We start from the raw sequence: 19,538 nt of genomic DNA, 5'->3' as shown, positions 1-19,538 counted from the left end.
ATAAGAAAGAACAGAATAACACGAGGAACAAGTAATCAGCAAATATTTCCCTCTCAAACAAAAAAAAAAATGTGAAGTAAAAATAGATCTTAATCTCACAAAAGTGTCAGTGACAGGATTCCCAACCTCTCGGGTGAAGGCGGGTCAAGTATTAACACAATTGTTTTTATGAGATTGAAGATGAAAAAAAATGATATATATATATATATATAGAAACTTTTAATTTCAGAAGAAAATATAAGTAGATATTAAACAGATAGTAAGAGAAAAAAAGGAGAATCGAATACAATACAATGCTTTTTTGCAGAAGGTAGAGGAACCATAATTATCTTTCGATTCACTTAGTCAAGAGAATAATCAGGATCTGAATCAACCTTCTCTTGATTCACTTAGTCAAGAGAAGAAACTAGAGATAAGAACCCTAAAAATTAGGGCAAATATGAACAGAAGCAGCGGAAGATCTTTAATTAGGATTAAGAAGAAGAACCCCCAAATCAATCGGACAAAAAAACCAGAAAATAGAATCTAGGGTTCCAAGTGGAATAAGCCCTAAATCTGAACCGTATGATAAAATCACCCACAAGATACGAATAACCGACGATGCTCTGATACCATGAAAGAAATCACAATCTTCACAAAATTAATCTAATCAAAGATTAGATTCAGAACAAAAGCAATAGCCAAAAGATTATTATTATTATAAGAGTTCAAGGTTTATTATTACAAGATCAAATAGTCATCCAAAGATGATTATGTCAACAGAACTATATATATATATATATATATATATATATATATTGATATATGGGAGAATATAGAAAAAGAGTGAGCAACAACAATAATCGATCGAATGGGTTCTGCCCCTAAAACTGGAGAATAAGGTGTATATATATACACCCCATGATTTTCATCTTTAGTCCTCCAATCTTCACTTCTTCTGAACAACATCTTCTAACTTTCTTTCTTTATACTTTATATCCTTAAGCCTTTTACTTCAACACCTTTAGTGCTTTCCTACACTTAAAAGTTAAAACATAAACACAATAAGAAACAATGATTATAAACAAGATGATCTTGTACAAATAACAAGTTTCACAATTACATCTTTATAAATATGATCGTTAAGAAAATCTTTCAAAAGTTTAAAGTTAACAACATTGATCGGTATCCAGTATTAATTAGTTTGGCATGTACCACCAATATAGAATACATCATGTTTCAAAAGAAATTACACTACATCGATTGAACGGATTGTAGCTCGGGCTACCCTTAATCATAATGTAGTGTCGGCCCCTAATGATATAATCTATGATACATGGAAGTCTGTGTTGAGCTGAGTCTCCAAACAACCCCACCCCACCACTCTAAGCCAAAAATATACCTGCCATACTCCACCAATCAGACACTTTTTGCTCCAAGGGCATTATATAATAATTCCCTAGCAATAATGCACTTATATATGTAGACATAGAGTACTAAATGCATGGGTAATACATACCACATGTTTATTTTTGATGTATCAAAATTTGTGCATTCTTTGTTTGTACGGTCTATATAACTCGTACACTATGATACATTAAAATTGATGATAGGAATATCAATTCCCTTGACGTGATGTCATTCACACAAGTCAACAAGTGTAGTATTTGAAGTCATAACAAGAATTCATCTTATCAAGATATCCTAATTAAGTTAAGAAGTGTAATGATGTGTTATCCAGTTTTGAGACTTCTTTTCGTTCTCACGCTCATCATTTCTATATTTGTTTTCTTTCAAGTAAATGGTATTCAAGAACAAGTCGGAACTCTTCTTCAGGACCAAGGAAAGTTTTAATTTTTTTTTGTCTGATCTTTCTTTTTCAAAATATATTTATACTTGTTTGATGGCCAATGAAAAACCTGTCATCACTTTATTTGTTACATATTATATCACAACAAAACACCTGAACATGCAACGCATAACTGTGGTATACATATCTATGATTTATCAAGTTTGTTGTAGATTTATAACCTCTATATATGTGACAGCTAGTTCGATTATATTATTTGTTTACTCAACAAGTGGACGTCGTTATTTTGCAGTGAGTGGTGTCAGTGAAAACGCCAATGAACTAAAAAATGAGGACTTGAGTTTTAGCACGAAAACGGGTCACACACCTTCAGCAGGCAAACCTCGTCGGATTAACAGTAGTGTCATTCGTAATTACTCCTCTAATGAGTGGGTGTTTGGTTACAAACGTAAGTAGTGAATAACTAGTACTTCAATTCTCTTTTATTAATTTTAAGTGTTGTTATTTCTAATTTAAAATACTTGTTACTTTTGTTAGAATATGAGCACATAAACATATATAACAATTCACGATTACGCAGCGGAAAGAAACGTATATGTAATACTATTAATTAACAAAGAGAGAATCGAAATGTGTACATTTGCGCAAAGCTTACAATAATATAAATAATAAGATTATTATTATTATTTAGGGTTTAAAGTAAAACCCCTCTACGTTCGCACACTAGACACCCCTATACCGTATACTAATACCCCGATCACTAACCAAACAACCATTGTTTAACCCCTTTATTTGAAAACCCATGGAACAAAACTATTGATGTCGACTAATGAAAGTGAACACCATGTTGGGGAAATTCGAGATAACAAACAGGTAACCGGATACAAATCAATCTTTGAAGGCACGTGATCGCTTTCAGATTGAATCAATTTGGCGGTTCACCCAAACTATTCAATCGGATACAATCAAAGATTAAGAATTTTCTGTGTGGATGTGTTTGAGAGAGAAGAACCAGAGAAAAAGAAAATAATGATCAGAACCTTTTACATACGGGACATATATTGATATATATATCTGTTGGCCCATAAAACTGCATAAACGGCAGTTAACAATATGGGTTTTTCGAGTTGCCACATTTGCTCGACCCCAGCCAGGGGCTCTGCCCCTAGGACCCCGCCAGGGGCTGCCGCCCCTTGGACCCCGCTCCCAGGGGCGCTGCCCCCGGACCCCCGTACCTTAGGGGCTTCGCCCCTAAGGTCATAACAAATTCAAATAGGCGTGCACTCCACACCACCAATCCTATATGATGTATTATTATGACGTTATTGATCAAACAAGTTAACCCAATTACACTAAAATATCCAACACACCATAATTAATGCCTAGCATTAATATGTATATATGTAACATATGGTTTTTTCGAAGTCTCAAAACCAAAACCCTTTAAAAAGGTTCGGCCGAAACAAAGAAGGAGAGGAGGATTTTGCTTATGTGATTGAATGTCATAACCCTTTGAATTAAGCCTTCTGTCTTGGTGTTAATCAAGACCCTAAAAGCCTTGCAAGCCCCCCCCCCCCCCCCCCTCATTTAGGAATTAGGGTCCAACTCTAATTTTCTAATTTCACATTTAATCCTCCTCTTTAATTAATTAAATATAATTAAACCTTTAAATTTGTTTAATTAATCATTTCGTGATCAAATTAATTATTATATTACATTAATATAATAACTAATAATATAGAGTTACCGTGTCATTTTGTGTGACCTCGTAGGCTTAAATTATTTTCGGACATACGTTTATATTTAACATGATCACGCTCCAACAACTTTTGGTTGGAATAATTTTTTTAAGAAAAAAGAATTGCAAAACTAGTTGAGTCAACACTAGCAAGTAGGATTGTAAATGGGTTCGGCTTCGTGTTGACGGGTTTGAGTTGGAGGGTTGACGGGTCAAAAATCTCTAACCTGAACAATCAAAAGTTTCACGTCAGAAATATCAACCTAATTGCAAGGACACTTTCACATTTTACCCATGCATGTACATACTGTCATTCCTTTTCAATTTAGTCCGGTCGACTATGGGTTAGCATTAGCGCCCAGTGGTTGCATAGCGTTGCCAACAGTCATAGGCTAATTAAGGATGGCAGTTAATTGGTAGTCATAGTGTAACACAGGGCCGGGGAGGAAGAGAGTCATATGTCACTTTTAGTCTTCTATATCTGGTGTGCACAATAGGGAGATAACGTGCTTACTGACTATCGTATTTACATTTGTGATAAGTTAAAGTACATGACATCCAAACACAAGTTGGACAAATTCCTCCGAATGAAGGCAAGTTGTTTTGTTTGATATTCTTAATATTTCCGCATTTTATGCATCTACGCCATTGTTTAACAAGTATATAAAATCAAGAGCAATGAGAAGTGAAGAATGTCAACAAGTTTCTGTTGTTATCTTGTAGTGAGCGCTCTTAAAGAAATAGCTAAGCAATTGGGGAAAGTGGATTGGGAATTTAACCTGAACCCATGTGATGACCGATCTCCTCAGTTTAAAAACAGTGTTGTTTGTGATTGCTCTGCTGATGGTGTTTGTCACGTCATTAAAATGTACGTTGTATTATTTTATTTTCGTATCAACACCGCCATTTTGTTTACTTTCCACTAATTATGATTACCATATTGTTCTATGTCGTGGCATTATGATCTTGTCCCAAAAAGGAACAGTTGTAGTGTTTATGCCATTTTGGTATTGCCATCATTTGGATATGAAAGTTAGATCTTTTTGGACTAAAAGTAATACTCTAACTGATTGCCTTATGACCAGATCTCTCAAGGGACAGGATCTCAAAGGTGTTCTTCCAATTTCTCTGGCAAACTTACCTTCACTTAAGCATATGTAAGACAAATTCATTCTTTGTTTGTACCACAATCGGCGCGTGGTTGGAATGTTCTTCATATACCATTACTCTTTAAACTGATAATTATGATGACATTGGTTGCTTCCTGTACTGTAGTGATCTATCTTACAATTATCTAAATGGTACCCTACCCACAGAATGGGCATCGACTAGGCTGGAATTTTTGTGAGCAACCACTGAATCTCTTATGTTTCTCTATAGTCAGGTTACTTATAATTAAGTCTCAGATTCTTAGTTATTTATAGTACCTCTACTCTAGATCTGTTACTGGAAATCGGTTGTCAGGAAGCATTCCTTCATCTTTTGGCAAAATAACCACTCTTCGCTATCTGTAAGCTACCCCCCACCCCCACCAAAAAAAAAAAAAAATGATAAGTTATTACTTGTACAGTTTTTTTTTTTTTACACCGGGTTGTTTTCTTTTGGATAAATGAATCACAGTCAATTGGAAAACAACATGTTCTCTGGAAAAGTTCCTGCTGAGCTTGGAAATCTTACAAATGTAACTAATCTGTAAGGTTTCTTAAACTTTTACTATTACGAATACCACAAGTTTTCTGATTTTAGACACTAGCCATATATGGTGAGTGATACTGATACATGTTTTTATCACAATGAGCTTATTCTCAAATCAAATGTAGGGTCTTGAGTGCTAATAATCTCAGTGGTGAATTGCCGATGGAGCTTAACAGTCTAACCAATTTGATCGAACTGTATGTATGATCTATCATTCATTTTAAAGAATTTCATGTGTCACACGAGCTAGTAAGAGATTACAGAAAGTCATCAAAGAGGTCGACTACTCTTAAAAAAATTTAATTAGATCGAGTCACTTTACAGTATCTCTGTTTAATAAAATCACTTAATTTTGTTTGTCTAAGTCCTAAGCTATATATTAAACACAAATTTGATACAAAACAAGATAAAACACAGCTCAGCAAAACAGTAAAATAAATGGTATTTACAAATGAACTATAGACAGCTTAGTAAACAAATTAGTGTTAAGTGAGGTGACTTTTTTTTTTAAGATTTCCCTATGCTATATAGCATTGATGTCGTTTTGTGGGTCATTTTTTATATTAGTTGTCACTGCTGTTCATTTTTTTGTGCAGCCGGCTAAGTAGCAACAACTTTAGCGGGAAAATTCCAAACCTCGGAGACTGCACAAAAATCAGGATACTGTAAGTCCCTATAAAAACTCTGTACCCCAACAAACATATCTCTAACCCCTTCTCGATTGATTATCGGGTTTGTTTATGGGTCAAAAAAGTGGTGAGCTTAAACGGGTCAGTCGACCCAGTCTAACATTGTGCTTTTTTTAACAGAGAGATCCAAGGTAGTGGGGTGGAAGGACCAATACCAGCAAGTCTATCCCTCTTGAGAGACTTGTATGAACTGTAAGCTACACATTTATCATCTCAGAGTCTGCATAACTTTCTATTTATAAAGTAGGTACTAATGACATGTTTTCATATAACTCGTGTGCAGAAGAATCTCTGATTTAAGTGGAGAAGGTTCACAATTTCCAGATTTAAGTAGCATGAAAAACATTACAAAGTTGTAAGTCATTTTAGGATTTCGAAATTTCATCAACTAGTTTATAGTACCAATAATAATTGTTATATCTTCAAAAACTATTTTTGATTCTCCAGGATGTTGAGAAGCTGTAATATAAGTGGGTCGATTCCTGGTTATATATCACAAATGTCCAACTTGGAGCTCCTGTATAGTAGCTATTCCCTTTCATTTCTTTTTGAACTAAAACTAGATTAGACGACATTAAACTAGTTGAAGTATCTCTATAATTGTATTTATATGTTAAAACCTTTTTGATGACTAATTTTTTTTCAACCGTGCTGATGTCTATCCTTATACATGCACAGGGATCTCAGTTTCAACAATTTGGGTGGAGAGATACCAGATCTAAGTGGAGTAAATAATCTAAGGCTAATGTTAGAACGATAAGATTCATTTTTCTTCACACTATGATTTGTTTTGATAGACTAACCATGATGTAAATATATTTCATCATATTGCTTTTTTTTAATGAACCGAATGGTCGTATTGAGAAAAAAAACTAATAAAAGATAAATAAGATAGATAATCGATATTTGAGAGATCAATCGATATTTGAGAGATCAATCAACTCCCCTACAGTCGAGGTAAACCAACTCTCTTAATTGATAACCAAATCACCAATAATATTAAATAATAAATACAATTCTGAAGCCTTCTTTATATAAAAAACTTCCTAGAAACCCTGACTTTGCCAAGTAATAAACCTAATTAATACTCCTAGGAAACTAAATATATTAAGTATAAAAAAACACTTACGCCTCTAATTTTCTGATTCATTACCTTAGACCCCCAAAACACCTTGTCCTCAAGGTGTTGCTTTGAGCCGTTTTTTAAAATCTTGGATACATCCCATGTTTTGATTTAGTGCTGCCTCGTGTGGATCATAGCGATGCACCATGACCGTCCAAAGATAGCATTGCCTCTTGTGTCAAAGTTTAACCCATACATGGCTTCATTCTTTTGATGTGAAACAAGAGGCTCATCTACCAACTTCTTACTTGTACAAACAAGAGGCCCATTAGAATTATTATTGCCCAACCCATGTTGGACTTTTGGTAACAACTTTCTCAACTATCCAATCTCTAAAGCAGCCTCATCACCTCCTATGATTGGGACAACTAACATTCATTCTCATTCACGCTCAATCCATTGGTCCGACATCTCTCTGTTTTGCTTCCATCTCTACTTGAACTGGTTTAAAAACCTTTTCTAATGATTAGACACTTGATTTGAATTGAGAAAGTATTTCAAAATCTAAATCATTATAACGAGTTCTAGGTTGTGGTGCCTTCGATTGTTCCAGTGTATTTGACTTAACTTTAAGTGGCAAGGATAATTTTGTAGTTAAAGCAACCGGGTTACTCAATATAGCACTAAGAAGTTTCATTACCTCTGAATGTCTCTGATTCACTTCCAAACACAAAGCTCCAACCTCTGTCTCCAAATCTGTGAGTCGATCATCCCCAGTTTATGAAACCCATTAAAATCTGCTCCCAAATCTGCCACCATAATCGTTGCAAATCCACGAACCAAAATGCAACTATTTTGCGCCTGTGAACAATACCAAAGAAACGTTGCTGTGCTACCAATTGATACGAACCGAATGCTTATATCATTTTTACATACAAATTGTAACAATATTTGGTGAAATAAATAGGTTTTTGTCTGGTAACTCCCTCAATGGCAGTGTTCCTGGTTGGATCAAAGATAATGGAGATAAAAAACGGTTTGAAATCCTTAAAGCTTTATTTCAATAATATTTTTGAATCTCAACATAATTTGCATATACTTCATGTAAATTTGACGTGCAAATCTTTTGTTAGTTAGATATATCTTAGAAGATTGTGCTAATAATTTATGCAGTTATGTAGATCTTTCCTACAACAAATTAAATGAAGAAAGTATTCCTACACTTTGTGATCATGAATCGTTGTAAGTTATCTGTTTCCGGATGTTAATTTCTTACACAACTACAACTTGAAGTTAATTCTTATGGCTCTTCATTTATAGAAACTTATTCCGAAGCTACAATGGGATCAACTCGTAAGTCTCTCTATGGCCTAGTACTTCTGTTCTTTTAAATGAATGAAACTGTTATATTGCGAAATATCCACAAAGTTTTCCATGTTCAATGCAGAGACCTTGCAAAGTGCCTTAAAAGCTGCTCCAAGGGTGAGCATCATGCTTAATTAATTTCTTGACGTATTTCCTCCTTAAAATAGCAGAGCTAGTTATACACAGACCCACCAATTCGGCATAAATTTCCATTATATGCGAGTACGCTCTTATACGCGAAGTATACTCGCTTTGACAAAAAAAAGTCAAAGTACTATGCGGGAAGTAGCAATGTATATTTCCCGAACACCCACTATACGGTAAGTATAAATGTATGCTCCCCGTATGATGGTTGTTAAGCACCCATCATACGTAGAGTATACACCCATCATATGGGGAGTATATATACATTAATACTTACGTACTGTATGGTGGGTGTTTGGGTGTTTATGCCGAATTGGGGTCTTCCGATAGAAGGACCCCATATATATGTTAGCTTTTATTTTTCCAGAATATTATTCAGTTAATATCAATTGCGGAGGGAAGAGAGCTTTGATCGGGAAAAAGTATTATGAAGAAGATTTAGATTTAGCTGGACCTGCACATTTTGAACCTTTAATTCGTGAGCATTGGGGATTCAGCAACACAGGAAGTATTAAATGGGACAGCGATGATACAGAGAAATTTACTGTAACCACTACATCATCAATGAACGACTCTCAACTTTACGCCACAGCTCGCCACTCTCCACTATCACTCACTTACTATGGTCGTTGCTTAGCAAACGGAAACTATACGTTGACTCTGCATTTTGCAGAGATAGTTTTTACAGATAACCAATCTTACAAGGGTCTCGGAAGACGTATTTTCGACGTTTATGTCCAGGTTAGTAATACGCGCGATCTATGTAGTTTTATTACTGGATTTTTGACCCGTGTTTATACAACACAAAGTATCTTAATCTTATCTTATCTTAATCTTAATATATGTGAAATATTCATTTGAAAACTAAATTTTCAGTGAAAACTAGAAAACTGATCAAAACACATTGTGATCTGAATTTAACATTATGTGTTTTAACTGTGTTTTTTAAAAACACAATGTGATTGTGTTTTTATTGTATAATCCAAAAACACATTGTGTTAAGTTTTAAATCACAGTGTGCTTTTTATAACGAGTGAAAGTCAGAAAATTGTTCAAACACACTGTGATATGAACTTAACACAATGTGTTTTCTAAAAAAAATTAAAAACACATTGTGTTAAATTCAGATCACAGTGTATTTTGATCAGTTTTCTAGTTTTCACAAAAAATTTAGTTTTCAAATGATCAAAACCCCTTAATATATATATTAGAAGACATACGCGCGATTTATATAGTTTTATTACTGGATTTTTGACCCTTGTTTATACAACACAAAGTATCTTAATCTTATCTTAATCTTAATATATATTAGAAGACAGTTGAACTAATGACTTATTAACTAATCAAAATTGATTATCGCTTGTGTCATCATTTGGATTAACTATAAATTAAAAATCCTAATAATCATTATCTAAATATATTATTATATTAATATTTATATTAATTTATAGAAAAAGTATCATTAATTTACATTTTTTTTGTTTTCCATCAATAATTTACATTTTTTAACTCTAAACACTTAATTTATATTTATTTTTAGTCATCAACTTGAGATGATTTTTTTAAATTTTTTTTAAAAAAATTACAAAAAGTAGTTATATTTAATTTTTCAAAATACAATTATCACTCAAATCAAGAGTCATAATTTTTATAAGAGATATGAAAACAATCTTAACTGTTATCTATATAAGAGTCATAAATTAACATATAGTTATAATACTTTATTAAAAAAGATTATTGAAAATATGTTAGAAATTTTTTTAATTAATTAAAGATTGATATTCTCTAGTAAAGTTGTTTACTAATAAAATTGAAAATTTTGATCCTTGGATTAAATCAATAATCAAGATCAAAAAATCATCTTTGAATTTTAACTATTGATTTTAATTTAAAGTACAAGATCTTTCAAATTTTACTAGTAAGATTATTTTCAACTTTAAAAGATCCATATCTATTAATAAATTGGTGGGAAATTTAGATCCATATCTATTAACAAATTGGTGGGAAATTTACTTTCTTTTTCTCAAGTTGTAGACATGGTTTTATCAAAAATATAAAAGTTCCTCCGGCTTTGATACGCATAAGGATCTAATCCTTGACCTGTGTTTTTAAAAGCAAAGGCTTCAACCAGTTAGTTGCCTCTCAGCCTTGTCTTCTAATATTTTCCTTCGTCTTATTGCTTGATTGGCTGAATTTACTGTTGCTACATACTCGGCTTTCGCTCATCATTGTGCCACTTTATGTTGCTTCTAAATGCCAGTGAGAATAAATCAAACTTGATTGAAATTTACTTTTTATTATTGTAGGGTGAGCTTAAAGTGAAGAATTTTGATATCAAGTATGATGCAGGTGGATCCAATAAGAAAGTAACAAAAACACTAAATGTGACGGTAACTAATAAAACATTAGAGATTCGGCTCCAGTATGCTGGGAAAGGTACAACCGCGGTCCCAGTGAGAGGATTGTATGGCCCTTTAATATCTGCCATTTCTATGGATGGTACGCTTATCTCATTTCACTCTCTATTTAAAAAAAACACTTTATTTTTCAATTAATTAAATTGAAACAAATTAGCCCTTCCATCTCATATATATCTATATCTATCTATACAATCTAATAAAACAAACCATCTTTTTTTTTCCCTTATACTTTCTGCATTTAAAAAACCAAAAATACACTTCTCTTTTAATCACTATTTTATACATTTTCATCTAATATACATATAATACCTTTACTGAAATAATTTACAGTATAGATCCTTCAACATTTAAAATAACTACAATACCACTTTTAACATCAACTACTTTTACATTAACTAACATCGTCATCCTCATCACCTTCCCACTACCGTCCCCACCACCACCCGCACCACCGCCGCATTGTACGAACATAAATCTAGTCATATTATTATACTAATTGCATAAAAATCTTTAAAATTTGTAACTTATATCCCTTACCTTTTTAATATTTTAATACAATAACAAATAAAACTACATTCAAATTTTTTTTCTACATTTTAATAACTTCATTAATCCCATGATCAAAAGATAATAACTATACAAAAAGATAATAATGGAAAATTATGAAGATCTTTCATATAACATGAAAAAATCTCATTGATGTATCTTTATATATTTTGAAAATGCAATTTCTTTTTATTGAACATTTTTTTTGTTTTTTAAATGTGTTAAATATGTATCAACGAAGTTGAGACCTTAAATTTGTTTATGTTTTTTAATTTTATATTTGATACATAATAATGTTGATACATAAGAATATATATACTAATATATCGTCATTTTCAACGTTTATATCAAAATAAATAATTATTTAGCTACCGGGTAATACTAATTACTATTATTATCTACGAACCATTTATATCAAAACTAGATTATTGTCCCGCGTAATACGTAAGATAACATATTTAATTAGTGACAAGTTATCGTTTCACAATATCATACATTGACAACCATATATAAAAGATGTTGAAAATAGATTAATTAATATCATGGTACCAAAGTTGTAAATTAATTAGTATCTTGTTGTTAATGTATATCTTTATATAGAAAAAAAAAACATAAAACTTCATGATTTTATGTTTCTATAAACAATTAGTAACAATTCAAATTATTGTGTCAAGTGATAGTTTGAAATTCAATATAAACAGATTTTTTAGCGGAATATAAATAAGAGCTCTATATGGATTTGACTTCTCTTTAATTAGTGTAACTATATTAGTCATTTTTTATAATGTTCACGTAGTTTAATGTTTATATAAATATACATATAAAGAAAATTTAACAAAACAAAAGTAGTTAGCATTTGAACCACGCATGTCTGAGATGAAACTAAGTATTATTGAAAGCCCTCTTAATTATCCACTCATACAAACTTCGAAAGTGTGATTTATACCTTGATGGATTTCCTTAAGGTTTAAGACCTTGCCAGTAGCTCCCCTTTTGAAAGTTTACCTTTTGTGTTTATAGTTAACCTTTTGAAATTTTTAAAATTAATTTCACATCAATTTATTGAGGTTTCGGATTATGTACTTATAGTTAAATTTTTAGAAATTTTCAAATAATTTTTTTTTAAAATCATGGTTGAATTGTATTATTAATATTAATAATATTTGAAGAAAATATTGGATTTATGTAACAAATTTAAAAACTAAAATATTTAGGAAATTAAAATCTTAAACTTTTAATATTTACTTTAATTAACATAACTTATGTAAAAGCAAATTATAATACAATAATTAAGATTTGAAAGTTCATAATATAATCTTATAAGAGACCCTAAATTTCAACTTCTAGATTTATTAGGAAAAACTTATAATGAATAACTTATTAAAAAATGTCAAATAATAAGTTTTTCAATTTGATAGGATCAACAACATAAGCAAATGTTAATTAAATGAAATAAAATATTTCAATTGGTTAATAATTATTTAAGAAAATCGTATTTTTGTATATATAAAAGTAAAATTATATTTTCTGTATATTACGCGAGACAATATAAATACGCGAAATAAACACAATAAGTTTTAAGAATAACATAATTATTAATTATAGATAAAACATGTTAAAATATAGTTGTATTGTTATTTAAAGTTTTATTTGCATCAACAATGGCTAGTAAGATATATAGATTTGGTATAATGACAATGTAATGTTAATACATCTAATACTGGTGAATATAATAATATTCAAAATTGCTCTTTAGTGTAGCTATTTTCTATAATATGGTTGTTATATATTTGTATAATGATGATATAAAAGTAAATATAAACAAAACATTTTATCTACTATAATTAAATTTCAAACCAACTCATTTAGGTGGGTTGGCCACCATGACATCATTGAGAGTCTGTTGTCTTGAGGGACGCATGTTCACTTCTTGTTGTGGATAAGACTGATAATGATAGCTAATCATCGATGCAAAAAAACTCAACATTGAGATTTCGTAGGTACCAATTCAGTACACGGGATCAAAGAGTTCCCTTCGATCTACCCTGTGATTTAAATGAAATTTCAAAAAACATATTATCTTCTTATTTATATAAAATCAAAAAGGTTTGGTAGGTACTAATTCGGTACACGGGATCAAAGGGTTCCCTTCGATCTACCCTGTGATTTAAATGAAATTTCAAAAAACATATTATCTTTTTATTTATATAAAATCAAATACTCGATTATAAATCTTAAACTACATTATGTATCTATTTAATAAAATAACATATTTATTTTATGTGTTTTGTTCGAATAATCTAACTTCCAATAATAAATTAGACAATCTAACTTCCATATTTTTGTGTTTTGTTCTAGTATTTTTCCGTATTTTATAACTCTTTTTTTAATTTTTTTTCTTGTAATATTTTGTCAAAATATAAAAGGTAATTGTTCTTGCATTGAAATTTAAATATGCGTACGAAATGAAACTAAGTTAATAAAAAAATTTAAGGCTTGTAATGAAAAATTCAAACTTATTATGTTTTTATAATTATATATCAAGTATTCAATCTCTCTATGTAACTAAGAGATGATAGTTTCATAGGTGACATTTTTAGTTTTTTTTGTCACATTAGATTTTTAATGAGCTGTCATATTTTTCATTTTAATTTTTATATCTATGTTGCCATGTACAATCTTTATCATCAATTTTGATCATAATCATTAATCATAATCTTAATCATTAATATTTAATTTTCCATTTTATATATAAGTACAAAGATTATATACATTATACTACTTTTTTTTTAATTAATTCAATGATAGTTATCTTTTATCAAATAAGATTGTTTATTATATTATGTTTATTTTTTGAAAAGTATTTATTATATTATATTTAATAATTATATATCATGAGAAAGACTTTTATGATTTAAACATTTATGTTTCATTAGTCTTGCTTTTATACTTGGCGTATATAATATATTCATAAACTATAAAAAAAATTTATCGATCGTAATCTGATAGTACTTTATATTACCATAACTATGAATAATAATGTAACTATCAATTATTGTTTTTATATTTATGTTCTCAATTATCTCGCACAACATACGATTTTAATCTATTAAATATACAAAATTTAATTATTTCAAATACAAGGACTAATATTGTGTTTTCTTAATATTAGTGATTAAATATTAATGGTGAAAACTATAAATTAGTGATGGAAAACAAAAAAGTGTAAATTATCCAAAGTAGATGGACTAATGTTGTGTTTACTTAATATTAAATTTGGTAATGGTACTATTATTTAGATCTAAGAGTTGTAATCAAAAGTTTGAATTCATCTAACGGTCCTTGTTTCTGCATAAAAGAATTTAACACCTTGTTATATATATATATATATATATATTGGTAGATTTGATAATTATTAACTTTTTCAAAGACATAGTAAGTATCGTGTCGTTATAAATTTATCCATGTGTATTTATTTATTTTATTTAACTATTTGTCAAGTATAATAAAATCACAACATAATTTTACATTGTGGAGTCGTGTGATAACACGAGACTAAATCTAGTAGTTCATATGTTTTAACTACTTTTTTCACCACATACAGTCCCTATATGTATATAATATATATATATATTGAAGAGGCTCTGGAATCGTTCAGATTCCTACTATTTTAATAATTATATAGATATGTGTGTGTGTGTGTGTGCACGCGTGCATAGGCTTAGTGTTAAAAAGAATAGTGGTAAGTTCTGTAGATGAATTTTTCCTTTCAAGCTAATGATCCTACAATGCTGCTTCGGTAAGACCCCATAAATATTGGCTGGTTGAATATATTCAAACCTGAGTGGTGTTATCCAATTTAGTATCCAGTTGATCTATTGATAATCTCTTTAAATGTGTTACTAATACATTGATTTCTCTAGATTTCAATCCCCCGTCTCATGGTCATCACAAAACAATTACATTCATAGCTATCGGAGGAGTGGCTGTAGCATTGTGTCTCACTCTAACAATAATCGGTATTGCATGGAAATGGGGTTATATATGGAATCAGACATCAAAGGAAAGAGGTGTTTGCTTACTTCTGAAATTCGTTTTTCACATAGACATGGACAATTTCTTAGACAAGTACTTAAAAGTTGATTATTTTTTTGTACTTGTCAAATAAGTTTTCATTGTTAACATACAGTTTCCCTTTTGTAGATCTAAAAGGAATGGATTTACATATTGGTATATTTACATATAGTCAAATCAAAGCGGCAACCAATAACTTTGCTGATTCTAATAAACTTGGAGAGGGTGGTTTTGGATCCGTTTATCGGGTAATACATTAATTAAGTTTATGGATTTTTGCACTAAAGATCACAACGCAAAACTTAGGCCATCTCCAATATTAAGGACGACCTTAGGCGTCCTTGAGCTGCCACACACTACAAGGAAAAAGCCGATTAGTGACGACTTTGTTTAGTGACAACTAAAATTTGGTCACTAATAACCTTATTTAGTTACCATTAAGAAAATATGGTCACTAAACAAAATTAGTGGCCAAAAATTAACATTTTTTGGTCTCTAAACAAAATTAGTGACGGACCTTTAGTGACGAAACGTGACAAAAAGTGACCACTTCAACTTTGGTCACTAATTTATCATAATGACCAAATTTTCGTCACTAATTTTGTTTAGTGACCAAATTTTGGTCATTATGATAAATTAGTGACCAAATTTTAAATCGTCACTTTTCGCCACTAAAGATTCGTCACTAATTTTGTTTAGAGACCAAAAAGTATTATTTTTTGGCCACTAATTTTATTTAGTGGCCAAATTTAGTGACCACTTTTTCTTAATGGTAACTAAATAAGGTTATTAGTGACCAAATTGTAGTCGTCACTAAGCAAAATGGTCACTAATCAACGATTTTCTTGTAGTGACATCATATCCTTACAAACCCTTACACATCCTTATAAATCCTTAAAATATAATTTTATCTCCAACCATACAAACATCCTTACATATCCTTACATATCCTTTAACTCCACTGAAAACAAAAAAAATATAAGTAAGGGCACCTAAAGGCATGTATCAAAAAATCTTTAGTTTTGAACAAGCTTCAACCGCAAAGGATATCCAAGGGCACCTAAAGGCGTCCAAAAACATCCCCATTGGAGATAGTCTTAGTAACTTATTTACTTTAGGTGTAGATCATGAAATATATATAATAGAGGAAATAAAGGAATAAACAAGTTAGTTAAGGAATTGAATACTTGATACTATCCATAAAAAATCTTTAGATTCTTAGTGTTAATTTCAGGGTGCACTACTAGATGGAACTCTAATTGCTGTAAAGCAACTCTCATCTAAGTCAGCTCAAGGAAATCGTGAATTCGTAAATGAAATAGGGATGATAGCCGGTATTCAACACCCTAATATTGTAAGGCTACATGGGTGTTGCGTGGAAGGCAACCACCGACTACTTGTTTACGAGTACATGGAGAATAATTCTTTAGCGCAAGCTCTATTTGGTAATTCTCCTTAGCTTCAACTTCCTATGAACTTCTTATCTCTACATATTACGTGAATAATCTTCTTATGTTCTTGTTTATTTTATTAATTCTTAGAGCATGATAAGTCTAATAAGATGGAAATCAATTGGGCTTCAAGATATAGAATTTGTGTTGGTATTGCAAAAGGCTTGACATTCCTACACGAAGAGACGGCACTAAGAATGGTTCACAGGGATATCAAGGCCACAAACATACTTCTCGATACCTATCTTAATCCAAAGATCTCAGATTTTGGTTTGGCTAAGCTCAATGATGAAGAAAACAGTCACATTAGTACTAGAATTGCTGGAACAATGTGAGTTAGTGGTAATTAATTATATGCAGTTATTTATATGTAACATCCATTCATCTTTTTGTTTATATGATCCTTTAGGGGGTATATAGCACCGGAATATGCATTATGGGGATACTTAACCTACAAAGCAGATGTGTACAGTTTTGGGGTTCTTTTACTAGAAATCGTTGCTGGAAAACATAATATGAAATACCGCCCAAATGAAGAATTTTTTTGTCTTCTTGATTGGGTAAAACTAATATATATGCATTGTTTCATCCTTTCCATAAATCTAAAATCACTGAAAGATTTACTGAATTGAATCTCTATATTTGTTTCATGTCAAAGGCTATTGTTCTGCAAGAAAGGGGGAGTTTTATAGACTTTGTGGATCCAAGATTGGGCTCTCATTTCAACAAAAGAGAAGTGGACAGGATAATGAAAGTCGCTTTACAATGCACTAATCAGTCACCGACTTTAAGGCCTAATATGTCTGAAGTACTAAATATGATCGAGGGTCGTACCAAAATCAAAGGAACGGAAATGAACGTAGTTGCATCTGAAGATGAACTCAAGTTTCAAGCACTCAAAGGCAAAGTTGAAGAGATACAACTTTCAGTAGAAGATTCTTTTAATCATCAATCATCAACTAGCTCGCACGACCTCTACACCAACAGTAAAATTTCTGAAGAATCGTCCATGAGACCCGAATAAGTAGTATATATTGTTTGTATATCCTTTGATATTGGCATTTCTAAGTAAAAGTGAACTTAATGTCGAAGGGTAAGTAAATGAATTTTGTTGAGTCAATGTGTATCTTATGAACTTGGATGCAGATATCAAGTGGACCAATATTCCCCTCTTAAAATATTAGTGTCTTTTATTTTGAATTGATTGTAACCAATTTTTTTTTTTTTCCTTCCCTGCCCCATCAAACCAGATGACTGATATAAAAAAAAGAAACAAAAAAAAAAAATGAAAATGAACACGGAAAGATGTTAAACTTCCAAATTTGTGAAATGAAATTTTGATTATATTAAAAAAGAAGCTGAAATTTTGTAGGCAAAAGTGGAAAATGATAGCTAAAAGGGTAAGTTGAAAATATTTTGGCACTTGAACCGACCATAATTGCTTTTAATTTGAAAGAAAACAAAACAAGTAAATATGTTAATTTCAAAAATTAATAATCAAAATACGAAGCGTGTTAATTAACACTTAAATTTTATGAAATTTCCCTTTCCAAGATACACTTAAATCTTAAGGGTAGAAGGAGTGGTTAAACACTTGGTTAAGTTACCCAATTTTTTATCTAATCAAAACCTTCCAACTCACAACTAACCAATTCTATCCAATTTTTATCCAAATCCCTTGAAATACATACCTTATTAATTAAACTTACCCAAATTCATTTTCTTTTTTTATTATACCAATACTTCCATTAAAATATAAACATAAAACATAAACATAATTCCATTAAAATAAAAAAACCACAATACATAAATAATACTAAAAACACATAATAAAAACATTTCATAAACTACTAAAATAGATAACTAACACTCGGAATAGTCCGAGTCAACATTGTTGTCACCGTCGTTGCGGTGAATGTAGCGGTAGGGCTCAGGAGAGCTGACGGCGAATTGAGGAGAAACGTACTGACCACCACCCACACTGGCTTGCGAGAATACCCCCGGGTCAGAATAGTAAGGTACATCCTGTCCACCACCCACACTGGCTTGCGAGAATACCCCGTGATCTAGCGTCCGGGTCAACGTTGAAGAAGCGGCGCTTAGTTGGAAAATAACTTGATTCAGCCAGTCGATCTTCTGACGAAGATATACAAGATGCTCACTTTCGGCGTTGTTAGGAGCATAACCCGGGGCAGTAAGTCGGTCGATTACGGCTTGGTAAGCCGCTTTGTTCTCAGAAACGGATGCAATCACGTTATTCACATCAGAGAGGTGTTTGGAGCCGTAATTGAGGTGAGTTTGGATGGCCATTTTACAATCACGAAAGTCCATTTTAGTAAGTAAGTTGTGTGTGAAATGAAATTGGAAGAAGAAGATGGTAAATATTGAAGAAGATGGTAGTGTGTGAAAATAAAGGGTGGAATAATAATGAGTGTTTTATATAAATAAAGGGGTAAAAAATTTTTTTTAATTTTTAAATCACGTTGCAACGTTCGAAAGTGGGGGGACCCACACCCATTCCAATGTCTCTCTCGCTTACCCGTGCTTCGGCTTCAAAGCTCAAA

The 19,538-nt window shown here is 31.4% G+C and overlaps 1 protein-coding gene across 2 annotated transcripts; it reads left to right on the top strand.

Moving 5' to 3' along the window:
* Window positions 1-1,600: 1,600 nt before the first annotated feature.
* Window positions 1,601-18,174, top strand: LOC122595212 (probable LRR receptor-like serine/threonine-protein kinase At1g07650). Of its 2 annotated transcripts, none has more exons than XM_043767549.1 (26): window positions 1,601-1,822; window positions 2,082-2,186; window positions 4,070-4,120; window positions 4,251-4,395; window positions 4,613-4,684; window positions 4,803-4,871; window positions 4,966-5,037; window positions 5,148-5,219; window positions 5,348-5,419; window positions 5,819-5,887; window positions 6,032-6,103; window positions 6,195-6,266; window positions 6,359-6,430; window positions 6,590-6,658; window positions 7,942-8,010; window positions 8,148-8,216; window positions 8,295-8,327; window positions 8,422-8,456; window positions 8,851-9,224; window positions 10,790-10,982; window positions 15,373-15,519; window positions 15,653-15,771; window positions 16,758-16,968; window positions 17,065-17,305; window positions 17,384-17,534; window positions 17,633-18,174. In XM_043767549.1, the coding sequence occupies exons 1-26, from the start codon at window positions 1,705-1,707 to the stop codon at window positions 17,996-17,998; spliced, it is 3,138 nt and encodes a 1,045-aa protein (XP_043623484.1). In that variant the 5' UTR covers window positions 1,601-1,704; the 3' UTR covers window positions 17,999-18,174. The 2 variants fall into 2 exon arrangements, with proteins under 2 accessions (XP_043623484.1, XP_043623483.1); XM_043767548.1 differs by having other exon boundaries at window positions 2,082-2,237.
* The last annotated feature ends 1,364 nt before the right edge of the window (window positions 18,175-19,538 follow it).

The sequence above is a fragment of the Erigeron canadensis genome, chromosome 4, assembly GCF_010389155.1.
Source record: "Erigeron canadensis isolate Cc75 chromosome 4, C_canadensis_v1, whole genome shotgun sequence".
Classification (NCBI taxonomy): Eukaryota; Viridiplantae; Streptophyta; class Magnoliopsida; order Asterales; family Asteraceae; genus Erigeron; species Erigeron canadensis.
The sequence above is the reverse complement of the archived record's forward strand: the minus strand, read 5'-3'. Positions and strand labels throughout refer to the sequence as shown.

What these genes read in the sequence shown, in the direction of transcription:
- LOC122595212 (XM_043767548.1), top strand. Translation starts at nt 1,705, where the DNA reads ATGATGTGTTATCCAGTTTTGAGACTTCTTTTCGTTCTCACGCTCATC. An exon ending in GTGGGTGTTTGGTTACAAAC is followed by an intron (nt 2,238 to 4,069) that starts GTAAGTAGTGAA and finishes ATTTGTGATAAG; the next exon opens with TTAAAGTACATGACATCCAA. An exon ending in CTTACAAATGTAACTAATCT is followed by an intron (nt 5,220 to 5,347) that starts GTAAGGTTTCTT and finishes AATCAAATGTAG; the next exon opens with GGTCTTGAGTGCTAATAATC.